The sequence below is a fragment of the Nicotiana sylvestris genome, chromosome 3 (assembly GCF_000393655.2).
Source record: "Nicotiana sylvestris chromosome 3, ASM39365v2, whole genome shotgun sequence".
NCBI classification, from domain to species: Eukaryota; Viridiplantae; Streptophyta; class Magnoliopsida; order Solanales; family Solanaceae; genus Nicotiana; species Nicotiana sylvestris.
The window spans coordinates 102438944-102466337 of record NC_091059.1 but is presented as its reverse complement, the minus strand read 5'-3'; the positions used below and the strand labels follow the sequence as shown (position 1 = coordinate 102466337).

Here is a 27394-nt window from a genome sequence, read left to right as displayed (position 1 = left end):
ATACCATGTCAAAGCGCCTTTTGTGAGGGTTTCGCCAAACTTCTTCAGCAAGACCGACTCGATCCCATGTTGAGACAAACCATTCCATTTCACAGCCGTGGTGTAGATTGTGATGTGCTCTTGTGGATCCGAGGTACCATCATATTTTGGTATGTCCGCCATTTTGAACCTCTTCGGAATTAACTCTGGCATTGCGCTCAGGTTAAATGGCAATTGCATGTATTTTTTTGAATTTGAGCCTTTCAGAACCGGCGGTACCTCAAGAATCTGATCCATTCGGGCGTGAAACTCCTTAGAATTTTGATCCATTCATTCGTTCATTTCCCTCATAAACCTCATGAGCTCAGTTTTAAAGGGTCCATTCCTGTTATCATTCCCAGATCTGGTACTGGTTCTCTCATCGCCATTGAAACTGACTTCACCCTTTGGGATGTTGTTGTCGACCCTCTGAGCTGTTTGATTTGCAGGAGCTCTAGGAGGAACTGGGTCCCTTCCGTTTGCATTATTGAAGGTACCTGCCAATGCTTGTTTTAACTCTGTCATTACCCGATCCTGCCTTGAGAGGTGGCTCATGATTTCTTTCTGTTTTTCTCTTAAGATTTTCATTATTTTTGCGACATGTTCCTCCTCCGCATCATCGGGAATTGGCTCATGGACATGCCGGGGGTACTGCCCTTCACTAACCAGGGTTGCTCCGTCCCCTTCGTTATAGGTGTCGCTGAGAACCATCATGTTGAGGAAAATTTTTGTGTCCCTCAAAGTTGTGTGTGATGTTGACATCATTAACTTCCATATCTAAGGGAAAAATTAAACAAGTTAGTGACATAGCATAAGGACCAAAGCAATTACGCAATTGTTTAAGCCCCACGGTGGGCGCCAAACTGTTTACCCGTAAAACGGTACAATTAAATTTGTTACGTAATTTATAAACAAGCGAACTGATTTGATCCAAAAATAATAAAGAAATAAGATTAAAAATGAGACTTAGCATTGAAATTGAAGAAGATGACAAGCCTGGCTCCGAACGCAATGTCTTCAGAGACAAAAGTGAAAGCAATGATAAAGAACAAGTAAAGTTATTTTAATTGAGAGCAAAAGCAGAATACATTATATGTTTGCTAAGAATTCTGTGTCCTACCATGGCTATTGAGCCTACTATTTATACTTTTATCTAGTGAAGCAAGATCCTAGGATCAAACTCTTCTTAAATGATAATAAAAGTATCATTGATGTAACGGCATGTCATAAATGCAAATATTCTCTGTAACGGTTGCTCATTTAATGTTAGAGAATATTCTATCATTAAATGCTATCCCATGAAATGATCTGCTTCCGCTGATTACGCTCCCTTCGGGCTTTACCCGATGTCGTTTGCAATTGTTGTATCTGGTATTGGTTGTTATTTGACTTACATTTTGCCTATCTTCGATTTCACGTATCATGCTACCATTTATTAAAAATCAATTTTACCCCATACAATTCTAAGAGTGTTTTGTGTTTTCTATTTTATATAGATAGATATAGATAGATTTTTGGGAAATGTTCGTTCCTATACCATATAGGAAACTATATTACCAAATATGTTTATAGTTTGCATATTACCCTTCATGCTAATAGTATTCCTACAAAATATAGACAATGCATTAAATAAGGAATCATTGTAGCTGTAGGATTCCTTATTTAGGCGCGCTAAAATTAGGGAATTAAATATTCTTCATGATCTTCCACAATGCAGATCACGCACATTCATAATTATCGTCGGCTTCACTCTGATCTTTCACAACGCAGATCAAGATTTTCCATACTCTGTTTTTGCGATACACTCTGTTTCCAGAATTCTCTCTACATCTCTCTCTATCTCTCAATCCCAAATTTCAGTAATACAAAGCAAAAGAAAAGAGAGCAGTAATTCCACCATTGGCATCCATTAAAAAGCTTGAAAGCTTTGAATTCAAATTTGGGTTTTCAAAAATCATTATTTGTTTGGATTGGGTGTTGTTGAAAATAATTGAGAATATGGTTTGGAGTTTATATCTCAATTTTGAGGGGTTTTGGTGAAGATTAGACTTTTTGATCGCAGTGGACTCAACCTAAGGAAGAGTGGGCGCTAATACTTTTACCCAAAAGTGGTATCAGGGTCAATTTTCCACAGGGAGCTTCAATTTGGAGTTGAGTGTTTGTATGGTCTATGACTATGTTTTAGCTCCTAATTGATCTTCTAACATTTTTGGTTTTCTTTTGATTATCAACTACAAGTTTAAAGCTAAGTTAGGCTAAGATATTGATTCTAAGTTGTATGCAATATAGAGAAAGACACTAGGGTCGTAGCATGTACCTAGCTGGTCAACTAACGGGTAGAGATTTCTAATGCAAGAATGATGAATATGGGACTTATGCTATAACCGTTGCACTTTTGCACCCTCTCTCACACCTCTCGGTAGAGAGAGTGATTTTTTCCAATTGACTCTCTCGAGACCAATTGGGTAGGCCAATGTGCCCAAGCAACTTATGGTTCAAGTTGGGTAATTACTCTCTCGAGGTTTAACCCGTTAATTGGGACTACCATTCTCATGGGTCCATCCCAAATCCTTGTTGGAATTAATCTTGGGGTCATAGACTCTCTTTCTCAAGAAGAGTCAAGACTCACTTAGCTAGACTTAGTGTTTGCAACCACCATATCTTAATGAAAACATAAGATTAATCCAAATAACAACTACCCAACATCATTCATGCACTAAACAATCACACTCATTAATTACCCACACTAGGGTTGAGCCACAACCCTAGCTAATGGGTTTAGCTAGCCATAATAGAAACAGAAATTGAAGAAATAGTAGATGCAATTTGACATAATAATTAACTACAATGTTAATCTACTCAATCCACGTTAATACTAGAAGAAATTGCCCAAAATAGGCTAAAAATATGAAATCGCGAGTTCAGCTGCTATCTGATAAAAACCAAAACTAAAAAAACTCCATCTAAAAAATAAAATGTTCTATTTATACTACACAGGAAAAATCAGACAAAAATACCCCTGAGGGTCTGGCGCGGACCGCGCACAAATGACGCGCGGCCGCGTAGGGGTTTGGGTCTTCATATCTTGCTTCTGACATTGGGGGCGCGGACCGCACAAATGTGACGTGCGGCCGCGTGGGCTTTTGCCTTGAATGACTGAGTCTCTGACACTCTTGGGAGCGGACTGCGTGGAAAGGAGCGCGGATCGCGCATCTTGACTTGAAAATTGCATGGTCTCTGAACTATCCTGCACGGCCGCGTGGCAAAGCAGTGCGGACCGCGCAGGTTGACCTTGAAATTGCATGGTCTCTGAACTATCCTGTGCGGCCGCGTGGCAAAGCAGTGCGGACCATGCAGGTTGACTTGGAAATTGTCCAGCCTCTGAACTCTCCTGTGCGGCCGCGTGACACATCAGTGCGGACCGCACAGGTCATTTTGTTCCCCACTTCAGTTGTCTTTTGACACTTGGCAGATTTCACTCTTTTTTGAGCCGATCTTTGGTATTTGTCATCTTGTCGCTCAAACCTGCAATCAAGCGCAACTTGCAAGTATTTTGGGACTAATTTATGGCAGTTAATGCATAAAGCTTAGGTAAGAATGGGTATAAAACACGTAGAAATCACAGTTATCAGTTTTGACTGAATTTCAGATTGAAACTCGAAGAAGAAGAAGAAGAAGAAGAAGAAGAAGAAGAAGAAGAAGAAGAAGAAGAAGACGTATATTGCAGAAATTGTAGAAATATTGAAGAAAAATTGTAGACTGTTGTTTATTTTTTTTCTTTTATTCATTTACCTATTGTATGAATGTTTAACAACATTGTATAAAAATTGTATTTAAGTGGATGATTTAGTACTGGTTTGGACAAAAATATGTATCAAAAATGTGAAACATACATTTCAGGGGAAGCATGTCGAGTTCAAATATGTAGATTATTTGTATTCTGATTGTAGATGCTTTATTTTCTGTTTTCACAAATAAAAAACAACTAAAACTTTTACAAATCTTCTGAAAACATGCAATTATGTCAAAAATCTCAATTATGCTACAATTGATGATTGGGATATTAAAATTCAATATATCCAGTTTGTAGATATTTTATAGATAAATTGTAGATTATTTGTATTGTGATTGTAGATGCTTTGTTTTCTGTTTTCACAAATAAAATCGACTAAAACTTTTACAAATCTTCTGCAAAAAACGCAATTATGTCGAAAATCCCAATTATGCTACAATTGAATGAGAATTGGGATAGTAAAATTCAATGTACCCAGTTTGTAGATATTTTGTCGATAAATTGTAGATTATTTGTGTTCTGATTATAAATGCTTTGTTTTCTGTTTTCACAAATCAAAAATGACTAAAACTTCTACAAATCTTCTGCAAAAAACGCAATTATGTCGAAAATCCCGATTATGCTACAATTCTGTGATTCTCCTATATGCTCTTGTTACTCCTTACGAAACTGCTATGCTAAATATGGAATCCAAAAAAACATGCTGAAAGGATAGATCTTCCTAAGAAATTTTGTAGATAATTCGTAGAAACATTGAAATTCAGTATTTTCATATTAATTTTTCAAATGATATGTAGTTTTGTTGTAGATTAAATGTAGAAACCAAGCCATTGTAAGTCTTATTTGACTCATTCCTCACATTCAACATATTCTACAAATTTATGCCTCTTTTAAATACAATACAACCATACTTTCTTGAATTTAAAGGTATAGCAATATATATAACTTAAAAACATCTTCTCCTCTGCACAAGTTTGCTCCAAAACAGACGAAGTGGAATAACAAGCTCCCATCAAAACTTTTAACACAAAAACACAAAGCTCAAAAATAAATAAACAACAGTCTACAATTTTTCTACAATTTATCTACAATTTCTGCAATATAATGTATGTCATGTCTTCTTCTTCTTCAAGTTTCAATCTGAAATTCAGCCAAAACCAAGTCTAATCTTCACCAAAACCCCTCAAAAATTGAGATATAAACTCCAAACCATATTCCCAATTATTTACAACAACACCCAATCCAAACAAATAATGATTTTTGAAAACCCAAATTAGAATTCAAAGCTTCAAAGCTTTTTAATAGATGTCAATGGTGGAATTGTTGCTCTCTTTTCCTTTCCTCTTATATTACTGAAATTTGGGATTGCGAGATAGAGAGAGACGTAGAGAGAATTTTCAATTCTTTGCAACAACATCCAATCCAAACAAACAATGTCTTTTGAAAACCCAAATTCGAATTCAAAGCCTTGGCTATGGAAGAAATAATGGGATTTTGAAACAGAAATCGTGGGTGTGGGAAGGAAACGTGGGTGAAGGTGTGGGAATTGGAGAGAGAAACGTGGGAAGAGTGGTATTATAAGGAATATACGGTACCATTAAATTAGGAGTGTAATTAATACCCTTAAAAACCACTAATGGTATATAATTGGTAATTAAGTATACTAAATGTAATTATATCAAACCTTAAACATTGAGGATAATATAATTTCCTATATGGCATAGGAATGTAAAAATTCCTAGATTTTAATGATAAACTTGTACGCAAAACCATATCCGATCTAGTTTGGTGCTTTTCATCGTCGGACAACCGAACACGACATCCCAGAAGGGACATTTAAAAAAGACGTAGAGTCGTTTCCGTTTCGGTCTTTTTTATAGCTAGCGTCCCGCGTTTGCTCGTCGCATCACAACATTTTGACCGGCCTCCCTGTACTGAGAAAAGTATAAGACGTGTCCGATTCATTAAACCCCACATTACTTGGTCAGATAAAACCCCATTAATTACGTACATCTTCTTCCTCGCCTTTGCCGCTGTTATCTTTTTCTCTCTCGCACCATGTCTCCTTCATCTTCTTCTTCGTCTTCCCAACAAAGAACTATGCGTATAGGCATAATTGGATTTGGTCCTTTCGCACAGTTTTTGACCAAAACCATGATAAAACAAGGCCATATAATCAGGGCTACTTCTAGATCAGATTATTCAGACTTGTGCGCAAATTTGGGTATCCTATTCTTCAGGTATATGCAGACGATTTCTCGATAATAAAGAATGAACAACTTTTCCAGCTAATGACTGCTTATGTTCATTTATTCACTTGCAGGGATATGGGTGCATTTCTTGAATCAGACAATGAGGTTATTATAATTAGCACGTCGATACTGTCTCTATCACGAGTTGTAGAGTCCATACCATTCCATTGTCTCAAGCGGCCTACACTTTTCGTTGATGTACTCTCAGTTAAAGAACACCCAAAAGATGTCCTTTTGCGAGTATGCAATTCACACCAACATTATTAATTTCAAGACTTTTGACTTCTGCAGCTTCACATACGTTTGTATGTTGAACAGTAATATGTCTAACAACGGTTGCATACTATGTGTTCGAAAGATATTGCCCGAGGAGTGCGACTTGCTGTGTACTCACCCAATGTTTGGACCACAAAGTGGAAAAGATGGATGGACTGATTTGACTTTTATGTACGACATGATTCGAATTAGAGATAAATCTCTGTGTTCCAGTTTTCTGCAAATATTCTCAAGTGAGGTAAGAAGTTCAAATATGCCCAAAGTTGTGTTCGTCAATGTTATTACTTTCTCATTGATTTTGGCTAGCTAGACTAGCATGGTTCATTCTATTACTAGCTCCTTGAGCTGAAATTCTCCTGTATTGACTGGAAAACTGAGGAAAGAGAACCCCATATCTGAGTATTGCACGAATCTTCTGTTGCAGGGGTGCAAAATGCTGGAAATGACTTGTGAAGAGCATGACAAATTGGCTGCTCGAAGTCAATTTCTGACTCACACAATTGGCAGGTAACTTGTGTCACCTACAACTGTAGAAAGAGGTCATCACAATTACCAACTACTATTAATCTTCTTCACCTAACAGGATCTTATCCGAAATGGAGGTTGAACCCACCCCCATAGACACGAAGGGATTTCAGAAACTTGTTCAAGTGGTAAATACAACATTGACTTGTACCTTTTCAAGATTATACTTGTAGCAAATTAAGCGTGTTTTTCCTCTAGAACTAACTTTCAACTTCTGAGATCTCTGGTTTTTTGTTACACACTAAAATTGGACAACATGCAGAAGGAGAGCTCAGTTAGAGATAGTTTTGATCTATTCAGCGGGCTATTCATACACAATAGGTTTGCCAGGCAACAGGTATAATACTATTTTCGTATTCTGCAACTGAATCATAATTTCTTAGTAGCAAAAAGAGAAGAAATGCTGAACATAAAAATGAAGGTGCAGATGAAAAATTTAGAAGTAGCAGTGGAGAAAACTAAACAGAAGCTTGAAGAGAGGTCGAAGGAGCTGCAGGATCCTATCATATCTAAGTTCTAGTCTGCTGAAGGATGCTAATGAATGGGAACTTTATAACTCGCTTTCTTGGTCTTGTAATGTTTCATTTGTTGTATCATTAAGATGATTTTGGTTGCATTGTTTACTAAAACATTTCGTGAGAACTCAGTTTCGACAATGTACTTCAAAAACGAAAGGCATTTGGTTAAAAACTGACAATAAAAATGTTTCATTGCCTTGTATCAAGATTATCTTTGTTTGCAACTTTTACTAAAACATTTCTTGAGAAGTCAATTTTGACAATGTACTCTAAAGTATTCTCAATTTATCCAAATCTCTGTAGCAACTATTTCTCAAGCACTAAATAATAAGCGGGAAAACAGCCATCAAAACTTGGCTTCTGCGCATCTTTCGCGTACATGTTTTTATCCTTTTCCTCTATTCCTCTTTTACTAGTCTACATTACCAAATGCTGGCGCATAGACGTACTTTGAGAGATAGGGCTCATCAATGATGTCCACCTCGCCATTTACAAGATTCTCAGTTTTTGTAAGTTAAGTACCTTGTATTCAGCAACTTAGATAAACAAAGTTTATCTCATTGTTCGGTGTTGATAGTATCAGATTGTCGCAGTAAGTTCCTATATTTCACTATCTTCAGCAAAAAAAAATGCAATTTTAAAGTTTTAATTATTAATAAGGTGTCCAAGTGCAACTAAAGTCAATTGTGTTTAAACGTATCCAGTGCTGCTGTATTCGCTTAGAGGTATACAGTGCTCTAATGTAGCTTCAGCCAGCTTTTATTCTCGGCAAAGTAGATCGAGTCTATGAATCAAAAAGATTTATTGGACGTGTGTTTCAACTATGTATATATTGACATGCTAAAAGATGAATGATATACAGCAAAGAATCAAAACTGCTGCTTACAAGTTATGCTAGAAAGTAGAGGAGAAGATAAGGAAGTGACACTGTTACTATTGATTGTTGATTTCGTCAATATTGGTATCTTCTGGTGTATTGCAACCAACGGCAGCAGGATTTGCTGAATCTGGAGCAAGATCCGAAACTTGCTCACTCTTTTGAGCCTGCAATCCTGTAAGCCGTGCAAGGTCGATCCATTGCTGCGGAAGAAGAGATACAGAAGTATTAATTATTTGCAAACAGAAAATTACTTTATCACTAATGAGATGATAGGTAGATGAATGATCAGTAAAACGAAGAAAGGCGAATAACTTAAACGCTACAACGTTTACAGTAAGAAACAAACCAAATGTGAAATAGTCATTGAACTCTTATATTATGAATGAAATTGGCAAGAGGCTATGGGAGTGCAAGTTTGGGAGGTTAGAAAACAATGTGTGAGACCCGGGAATAACAGCATGTGAGGCATGAATTTGGATAATGGGAGAAATAAATAATAGTAGTATGATAGGGAAAATCCTATGGTTTTGAGAATTATCTGGTCCCTCTCATTCCCTTTTCTAGTTTCCTGTCCCACCTTCTCTGTTCTTCTTAGTCTCTCTCCTTATTTCTCTTTCAAGTGTAATTATGTTCCTACAGTCTAGTCCCTTAATTAGTACTTGTATTTGTTCAGTTCATTATTGGAGGATTTGCTTGGATCAGTAGGGCTCATTACCCTGGTTCGAATCTGATTTGTTTTGTTTGGTAACATTACTCGTTCATTGCATCTTACTTCAAAGCTACTGTGAGGTTAGAGGGATCTTCTCTTGAAAGAAAAGCAGTATCTCCTACTATGTTTCTAAGTGTCAATTTTTTTTTGCAAGAAAAAAAAAAGGCTAATTGGGAATGGAGCGGACGAAAGATAAAGACCAGGAAAATAATGGAAAAGAATGGGAAATTTGAATAAAAGGTTTTAAGTAGGGTAGAGGGACAGCCATATTATCCACTGAGTTCCGAACCATGCGCCAACTTGACCTCGAGAATTTCTCGATTATCATTACCTATGCCTACATGACTAGTCACTGCGATACTCATAAAGAAGTTCATCATCGGTTACTCATAAGAAAAAGAAGAAGAAAAAAATTAACTTCAACGAATTTTAGGCCATATCTAACCTGGGTTCCCCAGTAGGAGTTGATCGTTCGAACAACAAAAGATAGCATATTTACAAGTAATGTTTGGTCCGCTAATTGATCTGCAATCCGGTGTTCTACTAATCCTGCAATAACCTGCATTTCAAGTATATTGTTATGTTTAGTTGAACCTAAAACACCTTAATAGGAAGTTAAGGAACTTGAAAAGGCACCAACCTATAGAACTAACAGTTCAATCATTGTTAGATAGGTATTCTAAAGTAACATCTACTATATGTTTGAGTGAACGCTCGTGTCAAACATATTAGTAAAAGATGAAGGGACCAAAGCGGATTAAGAATCAGATTTTTCCGTTCAATGGCCTTTCTTTTAAAACTTGAAAGGGATATATCCAATGAAAATAAATAATCATCATCTTGGATCTGAAAACAATGGTATGAAAGACTAAACTTTCAAGCATATGTGGATTTTTAAGGTACCTGATACCGTAGATTTGCAGATGTACCAAGAAATGATGAATACACAAGCGCTGTTTTCAGTATTGGAGACCGCTTGCTCTTTTGGATAGTAGTAAAGGTCGGATTTAAGGCTTTGCGTATTGCATACAAGATATTTGATGAAGCCACTGCGCCGATGCTAGAAACAAATCCTACACCGGTCAATTTAAGGCCACCAACAAGCACAGATGCAACTCTGTGGCTCATATTCCAATCCTTCCCAGCAAGATTTTTCTGAAAAGCATTATCTGGGATAGAACCCAGGAGGCCTTTCAATGCTTCCACGCTCTTAGGCGCATCAACATCATCAGCAACTGGCAAGAAAGAAATCGTTGGAGCAGGAAGCCACACTGTGAAAAAATCCACGACTATACCCCTGGCAGTGTCTGTAATAACATAATCAAGCTCTTCAAAGAAATTTTCTCTACGTTTCTCATACTGTGCCAAGAGAGTTGTTGTTATTGATATACTTTCTTCAATAGCTAATCGATGTAGAAATTTAGGATCGGCCAACAATCTCTCTCTAAAACCCTGCATCAGAACAAGTTTTTTTCAACTTCGACCAACTTAGCATTTTCTTTATACACAATTACAAGCGTAAAATAAACAAAATAAAGAGAGAAAAAATTTATCCTTTTTATTTAAGTTTTTCTTTCTTTATTCATGCTCTTTTCTCCTTCTGGTGGTGTAAAAATAGATGTTTATCATAGCACACACCTGAAAGCGATGAGTTAATTCTGAAATGAAAGGATATTGCTCTAGATCAAAAAAGTTCTGCAGCACTTCCGGAGACACCAGACCACGATCTAATCCATTTTGAAGATCCTGAAAAAAAAAGAATAAGTCGCTACTGTAATGAGATAAAGTTCCTCAGAGTGCAACTCAACAGAATACGCACAATTACTAGCATGTAAACATTTTCAACGGCTGCAGTACCAGATACTTTCAAGTTGCAAGTAGTGTATCTTAGTTGAAATTTGAAGCCATGGATAGTAATTACTTCGACTTTCTACTATGAAGTGTCAATTAACCACAACAGATGGGACATCAGGAAAACAGTAAGAGGAATATGTATTCCACAGATATTACCATTGTAGCTACAGGATCCGTGACTCTACAATCTCACGGAAACCCTGTGTCACGCCCCAACCTCGGGAGGCGCGACCGGCGCTCAATCGAGTGAACCCAACTGAGCAAGCCTCATAAAACACTACCCATCCAACTCAATATGAATAGGGAAACCATGCTTTCATTTATTTAGACAAGGAAGGATAGTACATTCAACATTTTAGTTCATTTTATATCACAACATTAAATCGTAGTTAAGTGTCCAAGATTCCATACAGTTATAGTTTAAAGGAAAGCAAGAGTACAAGGTCACAACATGGTTCATTGACCTATCCAATACCCGTACATAACCCACACAAACGTCTACGGAGCCTCTAAGGATACAAAAGACAGTGATAACAACGTCGGCAACAAGGCCCCGGCTATACCTCAAAATGGATGTCTATAACAAAAGGTGTACCACATGACCCCTTGAAGGAGGAAGGGGCTCACCAAGATTTTGAGAAAAGGATGCTCTGCTACATACGATCGGTACTATCCACTATGGAGCCACCTACATTCATTTAAAAATGTAGCGCCCCCGGCAAAAGGGACGTTAGTACCATGGAATAGTACTAGTATGTATAACTAAACACCATCTTGTTAGAAAGAACAACCATTCAAGAGTAAAGAGGAAATAGTAAAGGCAACAAAGTTTCAAATAAGCATCATGCCAACAATATAAGAAGGTTCACATGATTTCTACAGGGTTCTTGCAATTTTAGATTGGAGCACCCCACACTGTTGCATCATTATCCATATTACCACCGCTTCTGTGAGCGGAGTCCGATCACGGCCCGATCGGCTAAGTCGTCTCCCCGAGACGTTACCATTATTTCATTCACACCTTCCAGTTTCAATCATCAATACATTACCACCATGTGTATATATATATCATGGCGTCCGATCACGGTCCGATCAGCTAAGCTGTCTCCCCGAGACGTTACCATTTTCCGTTATTCATCTCATACCGATCTTCGGCTACACATGTATTAGTTTACCGGCGCTTGGGGCCACAATTTCCACGTTTCATAACTCACGTTTCACATTATTCCTATTTCCAACATTCACCTTGCCACTTAAAGTCATAGGCATATACAAAAGCAATTTAAGTCATAAGCATAGAAGGAAATTCATCAAGTTTGGCATGTTAGTTCCAAAGTAACCTTGGCATGACAGTTAGGCATTTAGCACATAAATCATGTTCTCCACACATCTTCCATTTACAAGAATAGCACATTAAACACATAAAGAAGTACTTACCACATACATTTTCACAACATCAATTCACTTAACATAACAAGCATTGCATCAGTCACGTTTCGAACTTACAACACTTACACGGGCACCATGGGAGCTCAATTTCTAAGAGGAGGGGGTTTTAGCCATACATACCTTGTTTAAGCTTTCCTTGAGTTACTATGACGTTCCGGAAATTCTAGAAACCCCAATCTACTTTGAGACATAACAAAATTGAACACAAATTAGGAAGGTATTCATGGTTTCAGCTTGTTTGAGCATTTTATCAAACACTTGTTGTGCATCTTGATTTCAAATCTCTTTTACAAGGTTTCCTTCATTTCCCAACCCAATCTTTACTTATTTATGTTCAACAATCTTTCCACAAACCTAATTTGTACATGCATGTATACATAATAGTATTACACCCAAGAATCATACCTCAATATCTCATCTTATACCCCAAACTCGAAATTAAAGTCTAATGTATAGAATCTTACCTCTTAGATGAAGAACTTGTGATTGGGTTCTTTGATTCTTGAAAATTGATGCAAGATTGGATGATTGAATGTTGGGTTCCTCCTTCTCTCTCTAAAATGCTCTCAACTCTCTCTAAAATCAGTAGAAAAATGACCCCAAATGAAGCCCCAAAGACTATATATTAAAATGGGGTCGGGTTATAAAAATTTAGAAAATTGGAGCCCGAGTCAGGTCTGCGATCTCATTTGCGATCGCAAAGTGGAAATGCGGCCCGCAGAATGGACCGCAAAAGTGCTCCCAAAATCTGAACATTTTGTCTGGGTATGCGGCAGAAATGCGGTCCACATACCCGTTCTGCGGTCGCATAATGCACCGCAGAACTGCTCCTTACAAAATCCCAAGGAAATTATGCGACGACTATGCAGTCCACATATCGGTTATGCGATCGCATAGTGGACCGCATATTTACCCTTAAATTTGACTAACACACTGACTCACTTTGCGGTGACTATGCCCCCTATGCGGTTCGCATACCTGATATGCGACCGCATTCTCGACCGCAAAATCGCACTTCTCTGGAAAACATTATTTCTTAGACTTTTTAATGCACTGTATCCAAAGGGGTCCGAACCGCGGCGAGCAAGCTCGCTGCGAAGAATTTTTTTTTTTTGTGAACCCTAACACATGCTCCTAACTTGGCACCACGGGATTCGGGGTTCTGAGTAGGAAATTCACGGGACCTTACATCCTCCCCACTTAAGATCATTCGTCCTCGAATGAGGATCAAGGTTCACTTATTAACAGTCTTAGTGCAATCTTCTGGTCTTTATAACCTGAAACATGTTGCCAGTCCCCAAATTTAGCTAACTCCCTATATTTCCGAAAATTTCGCTAGAGTTTCCTTTGTATTTAGGCCTATCCACCTGTCAGAGAGCCCCAGAAACATATCCTAGCAGCGGGTACACATTCCATGGATATAAGGCGACATAACTCGTACAATACTAACCATGGCCGCATTGGCAACACGTATATATATAACCAAAACAGGACAGTTTTACATAGATCAAATCAGAAGATAAGAGTTCATAGGAGCTAAGTGCATAAAAGCTATTACATGACTATTCGAACAAATGTGGGTACTTCTTTTTCATCTCATCCTTGGCTTCCCAAGTGGCTTCCTCAACTTGCTGGTTTCGCCATAACACTTTCACGGATGCAATTTCCTTATTCCTCAATTTCCGAACTTGTCTATCAAGAATGGCAACTGGAACTTCTTCATATGACAGCTCTTCATTAACCTCAATAGTCTCAACTGGCACAATAGAGGATGGATCTCCCACTACCTTTCTCAACATGGACACATGAAAAACCGGGTGTACCATTGACATCTCGGGTGGCAGCTCGAGCTCGTATGCCACCTGACCAATCCTCTGAAAGATTTTGTACGGTCCGACATACCTCGACTCAATTTTCCCTTCTTTCCGAACCGCATGATGCCCTTCATAGGGGAAACCTTCAGAAATACCCAATCATCTTCTTTGAACTCTAAATCTCTGCGACGCACATCCGAATAGGATTTTTGGCGACTCTGAGCAGTTTTCAATCTCTCCTTAATAATCTTGACTTTCTCCATGGCCTGATGCACGAGGTCCGGCCCTATCAATTCCGCTTCTCCAACTTCGAACCACCCAATGGGAGACCTACATCTCCTACCATACAGTACTTCGAATGGTGCCATCTGGATACTAGCGTGGAAGCTGTTGTTGTAAGCAAATTCTATGAGTGGCAAATGGTCATCCTAACTACCCTTAAAATCAAGAGTACAAGCGCGCAACATGTCTTCAAGCGTCTGAATAGTCCGCTATGCTTGACCATCGGTTTGTGGATGAAAAGTTGTGCTAAGATTTACCTGCGTACCCAAACCTTGCTGAAACTTCTTCCAAAAGTTGGCTGTGAACTGAGCCCCTCGATCTGAAATGATTGAGACTGGAGTGCCATGTAACCTGACTATTTCTTTGATATACAACTGAGCATACCGTTCCATTGTGTCGATAGATTTGACTGGCAGGAAGTGCGCTGACTTTGTGAGTCGATCAACAATCACCCAAATTGAGTCAAACTTGCGCGGAGTGCGTGGTAACCCTACCACAAAATCCATGTTGATCATCTCCCATTTCCACATTGGAATTGCTATGCTTTGAGCCAATCCACCGGGCCTTTGGTGTTCGGCCTTTACTTGCTGACAATTCGGACATTTTGCCACAAAGTCCGCCACATCTTTCTTCATGTTATTCCACCAATAAATTTCCTTGAGATCATGATACATTTTCGTGGAACCTGGGTGCACGGAATACCTGGAAGTGTGAGCTTCTGCCATGATCCTTTCCCGAAGACCGTCGGTATTAGGAACACATAGGCGGTCTTGGTACCGTAGGGTACCATCATTCATGCCAAAGGAAAAAGCTGTGGTTTTGTGTTTGAGAATCCCCTCTCTCAGTTGTGCTAACAACGGATCCACGAATTGCTTCTCTTTCACCTCTGCCACAAGCGATGATTCAGCCCTATTATGCACGATTACCCCTCCTTCATTAGAGTCAGCAAGGCGAACTCCCAAACTAACCAACTGGTGAACCTCCCTGGCCAATGTCCTCTGATGGGCCTCCAAATGAGCTAAACTTCCCATGGATTTTCGACTAAGAGCATCCGCTACAACATTAGCCTTTCCCGGGTGATAGAGGATATCCATGTCATAGTCTTTGAGTAACTCTAGCCATCTTCTCTGTCTCAGATTCAACTCTTCTGTTTGAAAATATATTGGAGGCTCTTATGATCCGTAAATATATCCACATGGACCCCATACAAATAATGTCGCCAAATCTTTAGCGCAAACACCACTGCCGCAAGCTCTAAGTTATGAGTTGGATAGTTCTTTTCATGATTCTTGAGTTGCCTAGAAACGTAGGCTATAACCTTGCCGTGTTGCATTAACACACACCCAAGCCCGATCCAGGAAGCATCGCAATATACCACAAATCCCTCTGTACCCTCTGGTAGGGTTAACACCGGCGTTGTAGTCAGTCTTGATTTCAATTCCTGGAAGCTCCTTTCACAAGCATCGGACCACTGGAACTTAACTGCTTTCTGGGTCAATTTAGTCAATGGAGAGGCAAGAGTAGAAACCCCTCCACAAATCTTCGGTAGTACCCATCCAAACCTAAGAAACTGCGAATCTCTGTTGGAGTGGTAGGCCTAGGCCATTTCTTCACTGCCGCAATCTTTTGAGGATCAACCATAATTCCTCCCCTGGAGACGACATGACCCAAGAACGTGACGGATTCAAGCCAAAATTCACACTTCGAAAACTTAGCATACAGTTGATGTTGCTGAAGGGTCTGCAGAACTGCCCTGAGATGGTTAGCATGATCCTCTTGACTTCGGGAATATACGAGAATATCATCAATGAATACTATCACCAAGGAGTCTAGAAATGGCTTGAAGACTCGATTCATAAGATCCATGAAAGTTGCCGGGGCATTTGTTAGCCCAAAAGACATTACCAGAAATTCAAAGTGCCCATACCGAGTCCTGAAAGCTGTCTTTGGAATATCCTGCTCCCTTATCTTCAATTGATGATACCCGGACCGCAAGTCAACCTTTGAAAAACACACAGCACCCTGCAATTGATCAAACAAGTCATCTATCCTAGGAAGGGGATATTTATTTTTAATTGTGACTTTGTTGAGTTGCCGGTAGTCAATACACATCCGTAGCGAACCATCTTTCATCTTTACAAACAAGACCGGTGCGCCCCACGGTGACACACTCGGCCAGTTGAAACCCTTTTCTAGCAAATCCTTTAATTGTTCCTTTAGCTTTTTCAATTCCGCTGGTGCCATTCTGTAAGGTGGAATTGATATAGGCTGTGTGCCTGGCATCACATTGATCCCAAAGTCAATCTCCCTGTCTGGTGGAACCCTAGGGAGCTCATCTGGAAGGACATCCAGAAATTTATTCACAACAGGTAGGGACTCAAGGCTAGGTGCCTCGGCATCGGTGTCTGTAACATGGACTAAATGATAGATACACCCCTTCTTGATCATCTTTGTGGCCTTAAGGTAAGAAATAAACCGACCCTTAGGCACTACATTATCTCCCTTCCATTCAACCACGGGCTCATTAGGAAACTCAAGCCACATAGCTCTAGTTCGACAATCAAGCTTGGCAATACATGAATAGAGCCAATCCATTCCAATTATTACATCGAAATCCACCATCCCTAGTTCAATAAGATCGGCCATGGTAACACGCACCGTGACAACACAACTTCTATAAACTCGAGTAGCCAAAATCGACTCACCAACCGAAGTAGATACTGAGAAAGGTTCATGAAGCTGCTCTGGTTCTATCCCAAATTCCATAGCAACAAAAGGGGTAACATATGACAGGGTGGAACCGGGGTCAATAAGTGCATACACATCATGAGATTGGACAGTCAGAATACCTATAACAACATCTGGGGAAGCCTCTACAGTCTGGCGTCCACTCATAGCATAGAACCGGCTGGACCCTCCTGAACTCTGTGCACCACCCCTAACTGCACATCGCCCTGCGGGTGCTGGGGTACCTTGAGCTGGAGAGGGGGCTGAAGATGTAGAAACTGCTGAACCGGATGAATGTGCTATGCCCCTACCTGCTCCCTGGCGAGATGCATGACAATACCTTTGAATGTGACCCCTCATCCTGCATTCATAGCACACGGGTAACTCCAAGTAGCAAACCCCTGAATGTATCTTCCCGCACTTGGGGCGTGGGGACCTCTACTGCTGCTGGGGTCTCTCTCCTGACCGACCCCGCTGATAGGATCCTCTGTTGCCCTGACTGGGCCTGAAATGACTCCACTGCTGCTGCTGGCTGGGCCCTGATGGCGGTGCAGTAGCTGAAGACTGTGCAACAGACTGGGACGGTCCTGATGATCCTCCCCGAAAAGCTGGTCTTCCCCCACCCAGTGACTCACCCATGTTGCCCGCAGACCGGGTCTTTCTGTTACCCTCTCTCTCCATTCTGTTCTTCAGTTTGCGGTTCTCTGTAGCCTGAGCAAACACACCATCTTCCCATAATTCATGTCAAAATTCAAGGCAGCTGTAGAGGACTCATTAATGGTCAAAGGATTAAGGCCCTGAACAAACCGACGCACCCTAGCCTCCATTGTGGGCAACATGTGAATAGCATATTTGGACACGCGAGCAAACTCCATGTGGTACTCCCACACACTTCTGCTACCCTGTTTCAGATTTTCGAACTCCGCTGCATGGGTTGCGCTTGTCTCAACAGCAGAAAATGATCTATAAAGGCATCAGCGAACTCACTCCACCTCGCCGGAGGGCTCCCCTCCTCACGGGAATCTTCCCATAACTCAAACCATGAATAGGCCACCCCTTTCAAGCGGTAGGCAGCCAACTCTACTCCTTCTGTCTCAGTTGCACGCATAACCCTGAGGGTCTTGTGCATCTCATCAATAAAATCCTGAGGGTCTTCTTCTGGATTGGCACCTGTAAACACCGGAGGGTCTAACTGAAGAAATCTGTTCACTCTGGAACTAGTAGAATCCCCTTGCTGGCTGGATGAACTAGGCGCAACATTCGACCTCTAGGCCTGGGAGGCCACTAGCTGGGTCAACATCTGAATAGCTCTCTTAAGATCCCCATCCGAAATACCAGAACCGGAAGCTGGAGCTAGAGGCGGGATAGGAGTATCAACGGGAGGGATGGTGGTACCCTCCACGGGTGTGGGAACTGGGGTAGTCTGCTCTGGAGTAGAAGAACCAGGCAGAGCATTAGCAAGGCGGCTACCCTCATCAACAGTATCAAGCAGTGAATCATCAGCCACTACTGAGGTGGCATTAGCTGCTTGGCCAGTTCTCGCTTTCTTCTTAGGTATCATTTACTAAAAGATAGAACATTGCACTGATTAGAGAGGGACAGTTTCACCGCACGATCCAGAACATCAAAGAAGGGTGTTATTCCTAAATGCCCAAGTAGCCTCCAATTTATATATGTGGTCGACTACACACCGATAAGAAGGGCTCTACTAGACACGGCTCCGAGACATCCTAGGACACTTCCAAACCTTAGGCTCTGATACCAAGTTTGTCACGCCCCACCTCGGGAGGCGCGACCGGTGCTCAATCGAGTGAACCCAACTGAGCAAGCCTCATAAAACACTACCCCATCCAACTCAATATGAATAGGGAAACTATGCTTTCATTTATTTAGACAAGGAAAGATAGTACATTCAACATTTTAGTTCATTTTATATCACAACATTAAATCGTAGTTAAGTGTCCAAGATTCCACACAGTTATAGTTTAAAGGAAAGCAAGAGTACAAGGTCACAACATGGTTCATTGACCTATCCAATACCCGTACATAACTCACACAAACGTCTACGGAGCCTCTAAGGATACAAAAGACAGTGATAACAACGCCGGCAACAAGGCCCCGGCTATACCTCAAAATGGATATCTATAACAAAAGGTGTACCACATGACCCCTTGAAGGAGGAAGGAGCTCACCAAGATTTTGAGAAAAGGATGCTCTGCTACATACGATCGGTACTATCCACTATAGAGCCACCTACATTCATTTAAAAATGTAGCGCCCCCGGCAAAAGGGACGTTAGTACCATGGAATAGTACTAGTATGTATAACTAAACACCATCTTGTTAGAAAGAACAACCATTCAAGAGTAAAGAGGAAATAGTAAAGGCAACAAAGTTTCAAATAAGCACCATGCCAACAATATAAGAAGGTTCACATGATTTCTACAGGGTTCTTGCAATTTTAGATTGGAGCACCCCACACTGTTGCATCATTATCCATATTACCACCGCTTCTGTGAGCGGAGTCCGATCGCGGCCCGATCGGCTAAGTCGTCTCCCCGAGACGTTACCATTATTTCATTCACACCTTCCAGTTTCAATCATCAATACATTACCACCATGTGTATATATATATCATGGCGTCCGATCACGGTCCGATCAGCTAAGCTGTCTCCCCGAGACGTTACCATTTTCCGTTATTCATCTTATACCGATCTTCGGCTACACATGTATTAGTTTACCGGCGCTTGGGGCCACAATTTCCACGTTTCATAACTCACGTTTCACATTATTCCCATTTCCAACATTCACCTTGCCACTTAAAGTCATAGGCATATACAAAAGCAATTTAAGTCATAAGCATAGAAGGAAATTCATCAAGTTTGGCATGTTAGTTCCAAAGTAACCTTGGCATGACAGTTAGGCATTTAGCACATAAATCATGTTCTCCACACATCTTCCATTTATAAGAATAGCACATTAAACACATAAAGAAGTACTTACCACATACATTTTCACAACATCAATTCACTTAACATAACAAGCATTGCATCAGTCACATTTCGAACTTACAACACTTACACGGGCACCATGGGAGCTCAATTTCTAAGAGGAGGGGGTTTTAGCCATACATGCCTTGTTTAAGATTTCCTTAAGTTACTATGACGTTCCGGAAATTCTAGCAACCCCAATCTACTTTGAGACATAACAAAATTGAACACAAATTAGGAAGGTATTCATGGTTTCAGCTTGTTTGAGCATTTTATCAAATACTAGTTGTGCATCTTGATTTCAAATCTCTTTTACAAGATTTCCTTCATTTCCCAACCCAATCTTTACTCATTTATGTTCAACAATCTTTCCACAAACCTAATTTGTACATGCATGTATACATAATAGTATTACACCCAAGAATCATACCTCAATATCTCATCTTATACCCCAAACTCGAAATTAAAGTCTAATGTATAGAATCTTACCTCTTAGATGAAGAACTTGTGATTGGTTTCTTTGATTCTTGAAAATTGATGCAAGATTGGATGATTGAATGTTGGGTTCCTCCTTCTCTCTCTAAAATGCTCTCAACTCTCTCTAAAATCAGTAGAAAAATGACCCCAAATGAAGCCCCAAAGACTATATATTAAAATGGGGTCGGGTTATAAAAATTTAGAAAATTGGAGCCCGAGTCAGGTTTGCGATCGCAAAGTGGAAATGCGGCCCGCATAATGGACCGCAAAAGTGCTCCCAAAATCTGAACATTTTGTCTGGGTATGCGGCAGAAATGCGGTCCACATACCCGTTCTGCGGTCGCATAATGCACCGCAGAACTGCTCCTTACAAAATCCCAAGGAAATTATGCGACGACTATGCAGTCCACATATCGGTTATGCGATCGCATAGTGGACCGCATATTTAACCTTAAATTTGACTAACACACTGACTCACTTTGCGGTGACTATGCCCCCTATGCGGTTCGCATACCTGATATGCGACCGCATTCTCGACCGCAAAATCGCACTTCTCTGGAAAACATTATTTCTTAGACTTTTTAATGCACTGTATCCAAAGGGGTCCGAACCGCGGCGAGCGAAGAATTTTTTTTTTTGTGAACCCTAACACATGCTCCTAACTTGGCGCCACGGGATTCGGGGTTCTGAGCAGGAAATTCACGGGGCCTTACACCCTATTAAAAAAGTGCTATAGCTCCCAGGGATTTGGTTCAAAGGCAAATAAGCACAGAGCGGAATGTGTTGTAGGGGCACGTCACGAGTGCGAATCCTGATTAGTGAAGGAGAAGGGTAAAAAGTGAGCCTAGTGTCACCAAGTTTTGAAGCTGAAAAAAGCAAGGATATTTGGTTATAAGAAAAAGTGCTGATTGATTCAAATACACAAATGAAAAAAATACGTGCTTCCAGAATGAAGTTTCTTACCAAATACTTCCAACAGTTCCTTGTGCCACTTAGTTCAATTTTATCTCAATTACTTTCTACCATTATGAAGATGTGATATATTACACCCGGAAAGACAAGCCTTGTGTCACTCTCACTTATTGATCAAAGACTAAAAGGACAAGCCCCTTTTTACTAATGCTTTTGGGACCCAAATGTTTAACGGGCATTATTATCCAAACTCAAACTTGGTTGTAGTATACGAAAGTAGCAGGGTGTTGCGGTTTATTGGTCGGAATAGCAATTATCCTGTAATGAATTATGAAACTTGTAACCCCTTTACTTCTGGAATTATTTAGTACATTTGCAGTAAGAGATTTTTCAATTAACACCTAATATTTTGTGCATCCATTAAATGCCCAGGAAGCCATGTTCAAAAAAAATAAAAATAAAGGCAGCCCTGTGCACTAAGCTCCCGTTATGTGCGGGGCCCGGAGAAGGGCCAAACTACCTTAGGTATTATGCACGCAGCCTTACCTTGCATTTTTGCAAGCGGCTATTTTAGCGGCTTGAACCCTTGACCTCTTGGTCACATAGCGTCAACTTTTACCGGTGCGCCAAGCCATGTCCACAAAATGTGATAGAAAAGTTTATGATGAGTAACTTCAAAAAAAATTGTGGGATCTAGTTTACTACTGAGATGAAAATATGACCGATGCTTGCTAAAGCAGAGAAGATGAAAATATGACCGATGCTTGCTAAAGCAGAGAAGATACCTAACAAATAAACAAGCAGAGGTATCAAAAACCAATTCAATACAGCAGATAGAACGAAGAAAGTTGCATCTAATGACCTTTAACACACTATTCACGGGTCAAGGTTGTGGTAAATGGTATAAATGCCACCAGTGCAGGACTCTTATTATACAAGGAGTGGGTCTTGTAGTATGAAAGTTATTGCCACTTGAAAAGATGGTTTCAAAAATGAAGTAGACGTGAGCAGATGTAGCCTAGTGGTTAATGAAGTGGTGCGAACCTTGGAGACCAGGGTTCAAATCCTAGCAGAGACAAAATACAATAGGTTATTTCTTGATGAAGAAAACACTAGGTTCTTTCTTCCCATTTGCCTATGCTTTAGTGGCTAGATTCAAGCAGAATCGGTGCTGGTGGGAGGTAGCAGCCGATGTGCGCATAAGTTGGCCCGAACACCATCATCATAAGAAAATGAAGTAGATGTGATGCACATGAGAGAAACTAGACGGTGCTTCCGGAACATGATAATTGCAAATCTGGGAAGGGTAGGATTCAATCAGAAAAGTTCTTCTCCACAGTACTAAAAGTCCATTTGCAAATGGAATTCATTTTAATAAGTGAGAAATATCTAATTGCTAATGGGCCCAGAGACAAGTCAAGCTAGACAGGATCTTAGGGAATCAGATAAAGCAGCCAAGGAGAGAGCATTGAACATGGACCAGAGTGAACTGATGCATAATTTTCAATTCAGTAACTGGTCTTAATCACGAACATGAACCTCATACATCGAATATAGTGCTGTTTGAGGTTATAGGATATCCTTCACATATAGAATATACCTCGCAAAGACAACATGCGATAGTAAGAAAACGTTATGTTGAACCAGATCAAGATAAGGTAGAGTGAAGATTCCCATCTCTGGTTACTGACTGAGAGCAGGATTCTGCAGCCAAATGATCTCAGGTCCTTCATTAGATATAAGTCTCTTCAGAAAGCATAATCACAAATCTCCAGGTGGAAGTATTCTCTACAAATGTGGTATGGATGTCTTGGCCTAAAACTTTTCCAAGATTTATAAGAGGTTCGGTAATTTGTATATTTTTCGCCATACTGAATGTTAGTGCATTCTAAAGATATTCTATTAATCTATTAACTTCATCTGACAAGCTTTTGGTGTAAAGAAGCAAGCTTTTCTTTTTTCATCATTTCTTCAATTTCTATAACGTACAAGCTAAGAAATTTGGTTTTGAAACCCCAACTCTGAAGAACTCAGGTAGAAGGAGCATTGGTAGATCTTGTAAAGCATAACTGATTTTTTTGGTTAATAACTTCAAGCTCCATATCAGAAGCTTGACAGACTCAGTTAGCAGGAGACTATCTGTTTTAATGATTCAATCTGTATGTTTGACTGCAGCCAAATGTGAGTTTTGGAAGCTGATTAGTTAAAGTCCTTCACCTTGAAGCATAAATGACTAACCTGTGGTAAGGCATCTCGTCTCCTGCCAGCTGCATTCATCACACGGGCAATTTCTGCACGATCAAAACAATTTCTGCTACAAGGTCTAGCTGCGGAGTACCACAAGAAATCAGCAACAGGAACTTCTCCCTCCCTCCTTAACCATTGTCTTTCAGGGTCAAGTAGTAAAACAATTTGATTTTTCTTTTGTATCTTCCTTGAAATTCTAGCAGGCACTCCAGTCCCTCTTGATCCATACATGACATGGGTAGCACCTGTGACAACAACAAGCATACCAGCTGCTCCATCATCCATCACTGCTTGTAAAACTATCTGGGACATGTTGTACTCCTCAACAACTCTTGCTTGTGCAGAGAGATACGAGCTTGGTCCAAAAGGAGTAGGCTGGTTCAGCAGATTTACATCAATGGATGATCTGCGTGACATTGACGTAAAGCCTGAGATGAAACCTGAACCAGCTGGAGGAGCATATTTCTTATGATCAGCTTTTGAAAGCCCCTGAATACCTTCTGCTTGAACTGTTCGTAGGACCTAATCCAGAAAAAAACAAGAAAATTTATCATTTCCACATGAAACTTATGAAGCTAGAAAAAGTTGATCAATGCAGAGCACTTAAAGGAAGTGAAAAGAATTGGAATTTTAAGAACGAAGAGATCTTTTATGATAATAAAAGGAGTCCATCCTTTTTATGCTGAATATCATTCATAGGTACTATTGTTTGCTGCTTTTTCCTCTGGATTCAGAAATATTTCTAGTTCATGCCCGTCAACTAATAGATGAAAACACAGATAATAAGTACCTCTAGCGGCAAACCACATGCGACCAGCCGAACCCCATTGTCGCGACAATAACTTAGTAAGGGCTCATACTCCTGCCAATATTGAGTTGGCCAATGTGCTACATAAGATTTTAAACTCTCTCCATCTATCCTGCAATATCAAGTCCATAACATCAGATACTGTATCATACAAATATCTCAATGCAACTATTTCATGTGAAAATTTCTCTATATATTATAGATGTAACAAGTGGACTATAACAAACTCTTTGATAACGATATCGCATTAACCCTAAACAAGGTTTATTTCAGGGGCGGAGCTAGCTTGAAGGAAGGAGGTTCAATTGAATCACCTTCATTGAAATATTATACTGTGCAGATAGGGCAAAAAATAGTTTTTATTTTATTTTCAATAACCAATTATGGAAATACTGGCAGGGAATTCTAACCTTCTAGCGATGTATTGATTGAGTTGTTGTTGTAAATTAGAGGGAAATGCTTCTAAAGCCAACGAAATGGGTCGCTCTGCTTCAGCGCATCTCTTCCTCATATTCTTCACAATCTCCAGCTCCAATTCCTTATCATCTCGAGTCGGAACTTGCTCGGCTTCGCCTAAATACACAACCCGAGCATTCATGAGCTTCTCCCACACCTTCTTCTTGTCCTTCCCCAAAGCCAACGGCTCTCCTATTACCGTCGCGTCATAAATCCTCGAATTTATCACTTCCTCTTTCTTTTCCTCCGCCTTAACTGCCGGAGCAGGCGACGGAGTCTCAGCTGTAGTCACCGGAGTAGACGGCGTACTCTCCGGCGGCGGCTTGTCGTCCGCTCTGGACACTGCCGACCGAAGAGCACAAGCTCCGATTGTAAGTAAAGGCATGAGCAGTACATTACGCCTTGTAGCCGAGGAACTAATTACCTCGGCGGAGTTATCGGTACCGTCGGCCGAACAACGGACTGAAATGCTGACGTGGAAATTGAGTCTTTTGAATATATGTTTCCGCCGGAGTAAAGTAGCCGGTGGAACATGTAGTTGAAGTGATCTAAAAGAGATACAACGGCTTGTTGAGTGGGCCTTCATTTTTCCAGTTGAAGGCTTAAGAAATCTGCAACAATTTTCTTTCTTTTATGTACTTGATTGAAAAATAAATGAAATATATGGAAAGAACAAGAAATGAGACCGAAAATAGTTATTTGTATCCCATCCTTGTACCAAATGACATGTCCATAATATACGTTTTAGAAGTGTCTAATGACAATTTAGGTGTATTTAGATTATTTCATCAGAATGACTCTGTCCACCAAAGTATGTCCATAATATATATCTTTCTATAAGGTTTCTCATTTAATCAAAAATAGTTAACAATAATCTATTTGGATGTTATGTTGGTTATACTGCACCATGAGAAAAGAAGAAGAAAAAAAGAAAATGATGGGCATCCAGGATTTGATATGACCCAATTGATTTTTGTTTTTTGTTGGTTGATGGATCTTTTGATGCATATTCCTACGTGTACTTGACGAAGGTTTGATTTTTGGTAGTCTTTTTCTGGTTGTGATTTTGCCTTTTTATTTCATTATTTCCATTTCTGTATGTATATTTGGAAATCAAGGGTTGCTTACCTGTCGGATATGCACAATACGAGTGGTCGCATGAACCAACTAATTTTTGTGGCCTTTGAAGTACAACGTCAGTAACAATTGCCAACTTGCTACATAATGTTTTCGAGTGATTACCTTTTTTTAGACCATATCAGCTGGCTTTTCCTGTGAATTTTCATGAAAACCACGTGTATTAAGAGTGTACCATAGGATATATTTTGATTTTTATGGGAGAAAATGTTAAAAGTCAATATATGAGTTCGTATAGTTTGTTTGACTGAAAGTTGATGTTCGACAAGTTATATTTTAAGACATTGAACTTGATTTTATAAATAGATAATTATATATTTAGATAAAAGTCTTGAATCTTATAATAAATATTGGTGTGTTTAACTAAAAAAAATTATATACTAAAATGACTGAAATGTCCTTAAAATTATTTAGAAAAATATAACATTACGCGTCAATGCAAAATAAGTTGGAGTCTGCTATATGAATCCTAATTTTCTATTTAAGCTCAACTCATGTCATCATTATACCAAATAAAATAAAATTATAAAATAATTTAATTATAAAAAAATATTACTAGTAATAATAATAATGGTAATATTAGTATTAATACTAAAAGTTCTATACTTATTTTCCATTAGTGGATATCAACTATATGGATCTTCTTTCTCTATTGTGTCATATTTTTAGTTAAGTCTGTATTGATTGCATTAATTTCAAGAATTTATAGGTCTTTTGAGACAATCTCCTTCAACATGATTTTATTTCTTCTCAATTCTTATTTAATATATTCATCCACAATAATTTCAGAATTACAAACATGTGCAAAAAATATACATTTAAAATTTCTTTCTTCAAGAAATATCCAATGATGGAAATAGAGTAAAAACAAAAAATATACATTTAAAAGTTCTATCTTCATGAAAAAGTCCAATGATGGAAATAGAGTAAAAACGGAACCTGTAGTGTCGTTTTTTTTTTTTTTGGAAGTGCACTTGAGGATTACAAAAAATATAGGAGAAGGGTCAAAAATGTTCCTAACCTATTCGCTTTGGTTTTAAAATATTCTTTGTTCACCTATTTTGTAAAAACTGCCATCACCGTTAAAAATTTGGCTTATTCATGCCCTTATTTCTGCTAGACCTTTGCTGAATAAAAAATTATTATTATATATGACGTGGTAATTGCTTATTGGTCAAAATTAAAAATCACATTCTAACCCACATCTGATCTGTAAATAACCCACTAATGATCCATCTTAATCGTTCCAACCCGTTAAATCTTTTAGCCTC

At 39.5% G+C, this 27394-nt stretch overlaps 2 protein-coding genes across 3 annotated transcripts; one reads left to right on the top strand and one right to left on the bottom strand.

Moving 5' to 3' along the window:
- Nucleotides 1–5717: 5717 nt before the first annotated feature.
- LOC104211780 (arogenate dehydrogenase 1, chloroplastic-like) lies at nucleotides 5718–7588 on the top strand. 2 transcript variants are annotated; one of them, XM_009760901.2, is made up of 7 exons: nucleotides 5718–6051; nucleotides 6135–6303; nucleotides 6422–6577; nucleotides 6764–6846; nucleotides 6923–6992; nucleotides 7127–7201; nucleotides 7286–7588. In XM_009760901.2, the coding sequence occupies exons 1-7, from the start codon at nucleotides 5870–5872 to the stop codon at nucleotides 7382–7384; spliced, it is 834 nt and encodes a 277-aa protein (XP_009759203.1). In that variant the 5' UTR covers nucleotides 5718–5869; the 3' UTR covers nucleotides 7385–7588. The 2 variants fall into 2 exon arrangements, with proteins under 2 accessions (XP_009759203.1, XP_009759204.1); XM_009760902.2 differs by having other exon boundaries at nucleotides 5719–6051; nucleotides 7292–7588.
- A 581-nt stretch (nucleotides 7589–8169) lies between these two features.
- On the bottom strand, nucleotides 8170–25753 carry LOC104211781 (protein RETICULATA-RELATED 5, chloroplastic-like). Its single transcript, XM_070170911.1, has 7 exons — nucleotides 24941–25753; nucleotides 24513–24642; nucleotides 23714–24244; nucleotides 10610–10717; nucleotides 9875–10423; nucleotides 9417–9530; nucleotides 8170–8462 (listed from the first exon to the last, which is right to left on the bottom strand). Exons 1-7 carry the CDS (start codon nucleotides 25570–25572, stop codon nucleotides 8316–8318), a joined length of 2211 nt encoding a protein of 736 aa, XP_070027012.1. The 5' UTR covers nucleotides 25573–25753; the 3' UTR covers nucleotides 8170–8315.
- Nucleotides 25754–27394: the final 1641 nt, after the last annotated feature.